The sequence below is a fragment of the Echiichthys vipera genome (genome assembly GCF_963691815.1).
Source record: "Echiichthys vipera genome assembly, chromosome: X".
Classification (NCBI taxonomy): domain Eukaryota; kingdom Metazoa; phylum Chordata; class Actinopteri; order Perciformes; family Trachinidae; genus Echiichthys; species Echiichthys vipera.
Window position 1 is genome coordinate 291,150 of NC_139825.1, and position 6,000 is coordinate 297,149.

General features: G+C 45.6%; 1 protein-coding gene across 1 annotated transcript in view; it reads right to left on the bottom strand.

Annotated features, from left to right (window-relative positions):
• Window positions 1-5,625, bottom strand: part of apobec2a (apolipoprotein B mRNA editing enzyme, catalytic polypeptide-like 2a) — a 30,213-nt gene extending 24,588 nt beyond the window's left edge. Inside the window, exon 1 of the mRNA XM_083939020.1 lies at window positions 5,288-5,625. Coding sequence (XP_083795146.1) covers window positions 5,288-5,526 — 239 coding nt within the window. The 5' untranslated portion in view covers window positions 5,527-5,625. The remainder of the gene's footprint in view (window positions 1-5,287) is intronic.
• Between the last annotated feature and the right edge of the window lie 375 nt (window positions 5,626-6,000).

The following is a 6,000-nucleotide window of genomic DNA, read 5'->3' on the forward strand; positions in this document are numbered from 1 at the left end:
TGATTATGAAAACTCATTACATTCATGTGTTGTATTCATTGTTGTAAACTTGTTGCGTAAATAGTTTGTTTGCTGTCATGATCAAAACCACTGATCTGAAGCTCAGTGCTGATGCTGTCTTGTAAATAGTTTTCTAATCAGCAATAAATATACTATTTCTGATCAACCATATCAATTGCATGCTTAAAATACCATTCTGGTTAAAGCCCTGCACATTACAAGACCCACTTTCGGTTTAAATCCTGCTCAGTACAGATATGGATAGGTCATATGGTAAACGAATACAGATACAGATACAGATAATACTGTACTTGCTCATTCTTAATATATATACCATCTTTTTTGCACTATAGGGCTTATTTAAAAGCCTTTCATTTTTTCAAAAAACGACAGTGCGCCTTATAATCCGAAGCGCCTTATATATGGATTTATTCTGGTTGTGTTTACTGACCTCGGAGGGATTTTGTGTGGTACACAACGCTAAGTAAAAATGTTTTAGTACGACTTTGGTGAACTACAAAGCCGAGAGTTATTATTAACGCCTTTAATGAAGTTTAACTGACTGACTTATCTGACTGTTTTGTTTCGCTTAATGCGCCTTATAGTCAGGTGCACTTTATACATGAAAATAGATGAAAAATAGAACATTCATTGGCAGTGTGTCTTATAATCCAGTGTGCCCTATATTGCAAAATATGGTATATATATTATCAAGATAAGAGGCTTTTTACTATAATACACTGTACTGTGTACGGTGTTATACTCGGCACCTTTTGTTTAAAGGATATAGACGTTCACAGATTAACTATTACAACTGAAATGGTGGTCAAAACTGCAAAAAAAGGGACAAAGACCCATTAATTTTCCAGTTAAAGCATAGGGGAAAACACAAAACACAATCATGGTGAAAATGAACTTCTTAACAACATAAATTATGTTTGTTTAAACACTACTGAACCACTACTGTATTCCCAAAATATGACCAGACACGGGCAGCAAAAGCTGGCTCTTGGGACGTGGAATGTCACCTCTCTGTCGGGGAAGGAGCCGGAGCTTGTGCGGGAGGTGGAGCGCTACCAGTTAGATCTGGTGGGGCTTACCTCCACACACAGTCTCGGTTCTGGAACCGTTCTCCTGGATAGGGGTTGGACACTATTCTTCTCTGGAGTTGCCCAGGGTGTGAGGCGCAGGGCGGGTGTGGGGATACTCACAAACCCCCGGCTGAGCGCCGCGGTGTTGGAGTTTACCCCGGTGGACGAGAGGGTCGCCTCCTTACGCCTGCGGGTGGTAGGGGGGAAAACTCTGACTGTTGTTTGTGCATATGCACCAAACAGCAGTTCAGAGTATTCGGCCTTCTTGGAGACCCTGAATGGAGTCCTGCATGGGGCTCCAGTAGGGGACTCAATAGTTCTGCTGGGAGACTTCAACGCCCACGTGGGCAATGATGGAGACACCTGGAGAGGCGTGATTGGGAGGAACGGCCTCCCTGATCTAAATCCGAGTGGTCGTCAGTTATTAGACTTCTGTGCTAGTCACGGATTATCTATAACTAACACCATGTTCGAACATAAGGATGCTCATAAGTGTACGTGGTACCAGAGCACCCTAGGCCAAAGGTCGATGATCGATTTTGTGATCGTATCATTTGATCTGAGGCCGCATGTTTTGGACACTCGGGTGAAGAGAGGGGCAGAGCTGTCAACTGATCACCATCTGGTGATGAGTTGGATCAGAGGATGGGGGAAGATTCTGGACAGACCAGGTAAACCCAAACGAGTAGTGCGGGTGAACTGGGAACGTCTGGAGGAGGCCCCTGTCCGAGAGATCTTCAACTCACACCTCCGGCGGAGCTTTTCTGGCATCCCTGTGGAGGTTGGGGGCATTGAACCGGAGTGGGCAATGTTCAAAGCTTCCATTGCTGAAGCTGCAGCGGTGAGCTGTGGCCTCAAGGTCTTAGGTGCCTCAAGGGGCGGTAACCCTCGAACACCGTGGTGGACACCGGTGGTCAGGGAAGCTGTCCGACTGAAGAAGGAGGCCTTCCGGGATATGCTATCCCAGAAGACTCCGGAGGCAGTTGCAAGGTACCGACAGGCCAAAAGGGCTGCAGCCTCTGCTGTGTCAGAGGCAAAGCAGCGGGTGTGGGAGGAGTTCGGAGAAGCCATGGAGAAGGACTTTCGGGCGGCACCAAGGTGCTTCTGGAAAACCATTCGACATCTCAGGAGGGGGAAACGGGGAACCGTCCAAGCTGTTTAAAGTAAAGACGGGACGCTGGTGACCTCAGCCGATGAGGTGATCGGGCGGTGGAACGAGCACTTTGAGGAACTCCTTAATCCGACTAACACGCCCTCTTTTGTAGAGGCAGAGCTGGAGGCTGATGGGGAATCATTGTCAATATCCCTGGCGGAAGTCACTGAGGTAGTCAAACAACTCCACAGTGGCAAAGCCCCAGGGGTTGCTGAGATTCGTCCAGAAATGCTGAAAACTTTGGGTTGGGAGGGGCTGTCTTGGTTGACACGCCTCTTCAACATTGCGTGGAAGTCTGGGACAGTGCCAAGGGAGTGGCAGACCGGGGTGGTGGTTCCTCTTTTTAAAAAGGGGGACCAGAGGGTGTGTGCCAATTACAGGGGTATCACACTACTCAGCCTCCCTGGTAAAGTCTACTCCAAGGTGCTGGAAAGGAGGGTTCGTCCTATAGTCGAACCTCAGATTGAAGAGGAACAATGGGGATTCCGTCCTGGACGTGGAACAACGGACCAGCTTTTCATTCTCGCAAGGATCCTGGAGGGGGCCTGGGAGTATGCTCATCCAGTCTACATGTGTTTTGTGGATTTGGAGAAGGCATATGACCGGGTTCCTAGGGAGATACTGTGGGAGGTGCTGCGGGAGTATGGGGTGAGGGGGTCACTTCTGTGGGCCATCCAATATCTGTACACCCAAAGTGAGAGCTGTGTCCGGATCCTCGGGAGTAAGTCGGATTCGTTTCCGGTGGGGGTTGGCCTCCGCCAGGGGTGCGCTTTGTCACAAATCCTGTTCGTGATTTTCATGGACAGGATTTCAAGGCGTAGTCGTGGTGGGGAGGGGTTGCAGTTCGGTGGGCTGAGGATCTCGTCTCTGCTTTTCGCAGATGATGTGGTCCTGATGGCATCGTCGGTCAGTGACCTTCAGCACTCACTGGATCGGTTCGCAGCCGAGTGTGAAACGGCTGGGATGAGGATCAGCATCTCTAAATCTGAGGCCATGGCTCTTAGCAGGAAACCGGTGGATTGCTTACTCCAGGTAGGGAATGAGTCCTTACCCCAAGTGAAGGAGTTCAAGTACCTCGGGATCATGTTCACGAGTGAGGGGACGATGGAGCGTGAGTTTGGCCGGAGAATCGGAGCAGCGGGGGCGGTGTTGCAGTCGCTCTACCGCACCGTTGTGACGAAAAGAGAGCTGAGCCGGAAGGCAAAGCTCTCGATCTACCGGTCAATCTTCGTTCCTACCCTCACCTATGGTCATGAAAGTTGGGTCATGACCGAAAGAACGAGGTCGCGAGTACAAGCGGCCGAAATGGGTTTTCTCAGGAGGGTGGCTGGAGTCTCCCTTAGAGATAGGGTGAGAAGTTCAGCCATCCGTGAGGAACTCGGAGTAGAGCCGCTGCTCCTTAGCGTTGAAAGGAGCCAGTTGAGGTGGTTCGGGCATCTAGTAAGGATGCCCCCTGGGCGCCTCCCTAGGGAGGTGTTCCAGGCACGTCCGGCTGGGAGGAGGCCTCGGGGAAGACCCAGGACTAGGTGGAGAGATTATATCTCCACACTGGCCTGGGAACGCCTCGGGATCCCCCAGTTAGAGCTGGTTAATGTGGCCCGGGAAAGGGAAGTTTGGGGTCCCCTGCTAAAGCTGCTGCCCCCGCGACCCGACCCCGGATAAGCGGATGAAGATGAGATAGGACCATTAGGAGGACTCCTATATAGCACTAAAAGTTTCTAAGTGTCCTCTTAAAACCTCTTCACAAAGCTGCTGAGACCAGTGTTAAACTAAGAGAAAGTACGGGGTTTGCCCTGTTGCTATGGATGATGTCATGTTTCGTAAAACTGGGATTGGCTATGATGGGTATTGAGCTATTTTTGGTCTCTGTCTGTGAATTCTTGGTAGAAATACTGTAAGAGGTACTTTTTCAATCTCCAAATAAATATTTAGTCACTGATTTAACAAGACTACTACTACTGACTCGTCAAATATAAACAGCTTATAACTGTCAGCCTTATACATATCCGACAGCTTGTAAACAACAAGTAGGTATTCTTAAGAAGCAGATGACAATAACCATGGCTGATAGTGAGAGGTTAAAACGCAAACTTTCGCTTCTTGTCCAACTTCTTAAAAAAAAAAAGAATACGATTACTGCTAAAGCCAAAACAGAAGCTTGGAAAATATATGCCTGGAAATGAATGTGGTCATTACAGGTTTCTAAAAATAATGAGGTCTATTGCTAGCAGCCTCCATTTTAGGATTGTTTGTGATTTTCTCTCTCGACTTTGGAGACTTTGACTACTTTTAACTTTTCACAGATGTAGGAGCTGCTTTTAGGGCTAATATCCTTTGTAAAAATAGTCTCTGTCCAAAGACTTAGGAGTCCTAAAATTAGGAGTGACACTCCCATTTTTAAGAGTTTTTTCCCAAATCAGCAAGTCACTATAGGAGCTAGTTTTAACCTTAAGATTTTTTGGGAATAAGGGCCCTGGAGGTTTTTAGACCCCCCACCACCTAATGAGGCTTTTCTTAGTAAAATAATCTTAGGGAAGATAAGTTTGTATAGTTTTCATTTGGAAGCACCATTCTGAGTTCTGAATGATCAATAGCAGTAGGTTACTTTACATTAGTGATGTTTTTATCAAATACTTATCCAAGTTAGAAGTTGATCTAAATCTAGCAATAAGCAATAAAACGAATTGCACAATGTACCACACATATGATACTGTATAGGGTAGGGAGTTATGCTGTCATGTAGATATTACATTTTCACTTTCTGTAAAGAATCTGGTGGTTTTTCCTTATGTTTAGTATTTTAAGCACAACAAATTTAAAATTTACTCTTAAATGTCAGACAGTTCACTCAAATTAACTCTAATGCTTTTCAGTGCAAGCATGTGGGATCAGTAGATCCATGTACTGCTCCCTGATGTGATCAGACATACAAACAGATTGAAGGCAGCAAAAGACAAAATGTTTATAATGCAAATGTAAAATCTGGTAAGTCAGCCATGCAAAGCCATAGCTTTTTGAACCATACTTGGTGATATTGACCTACCCTTTGATGATTTCAAATGGAGGTAGTTCAATTGGCTCAGTTTGAAAATCTCCATTCTGAATGTTAGCTGCTGCACCGTTGGTGGCTGCTGCCTCAGCTGAAGGGACCTCTCCGTTATTCACTGCCTGCTCTCCTTGTTTTCCTTCATTCTTCTCTTCCTTCACATCCTTGCCAATTTCAGCAGACTCTTTCTGTTTTCTCTCTTTTCTTCTCATAAGTGTATGACTTTTGTCAGCCATGGTGAAATAATGACTTTCTAGATAATTTGTACGTAAAAAAAAGTCTGTGGAAAGAATTCTGGTAAAAAAAACAAGACTTTAAGGAGGTAAAGGCCGAAGCCCGGAAACAAAAAAATACTAAAGAGAAGACAAGCAGAATGGAAGGGAGACAAATTGAGCAGGGGAGTGGACTTTGTCAGGAGGGCAGGGCAGAATTGAGAAAGTAAGTAACAGTAGAGAGAGTGAAATACTAGACCATACAGTTCATTGGTCTGTCCATAAATCAGATTTGACCTGATATGATGGGTCACTTAGTCACCTATCTATTAGGTGTTTCACTGGGAAAATCTAAGCTTCAAGTGATTGTCTAAAAAGCCTTTCAGAAGGGAACACTGGATCATTTAGATTGTTTTTTGGCACATGAATTGTAAGATTTAAAGGTACTATATAAAAACATACAATATTGTCTGTAAAAAGCTTTAATCTAAAAAAAGA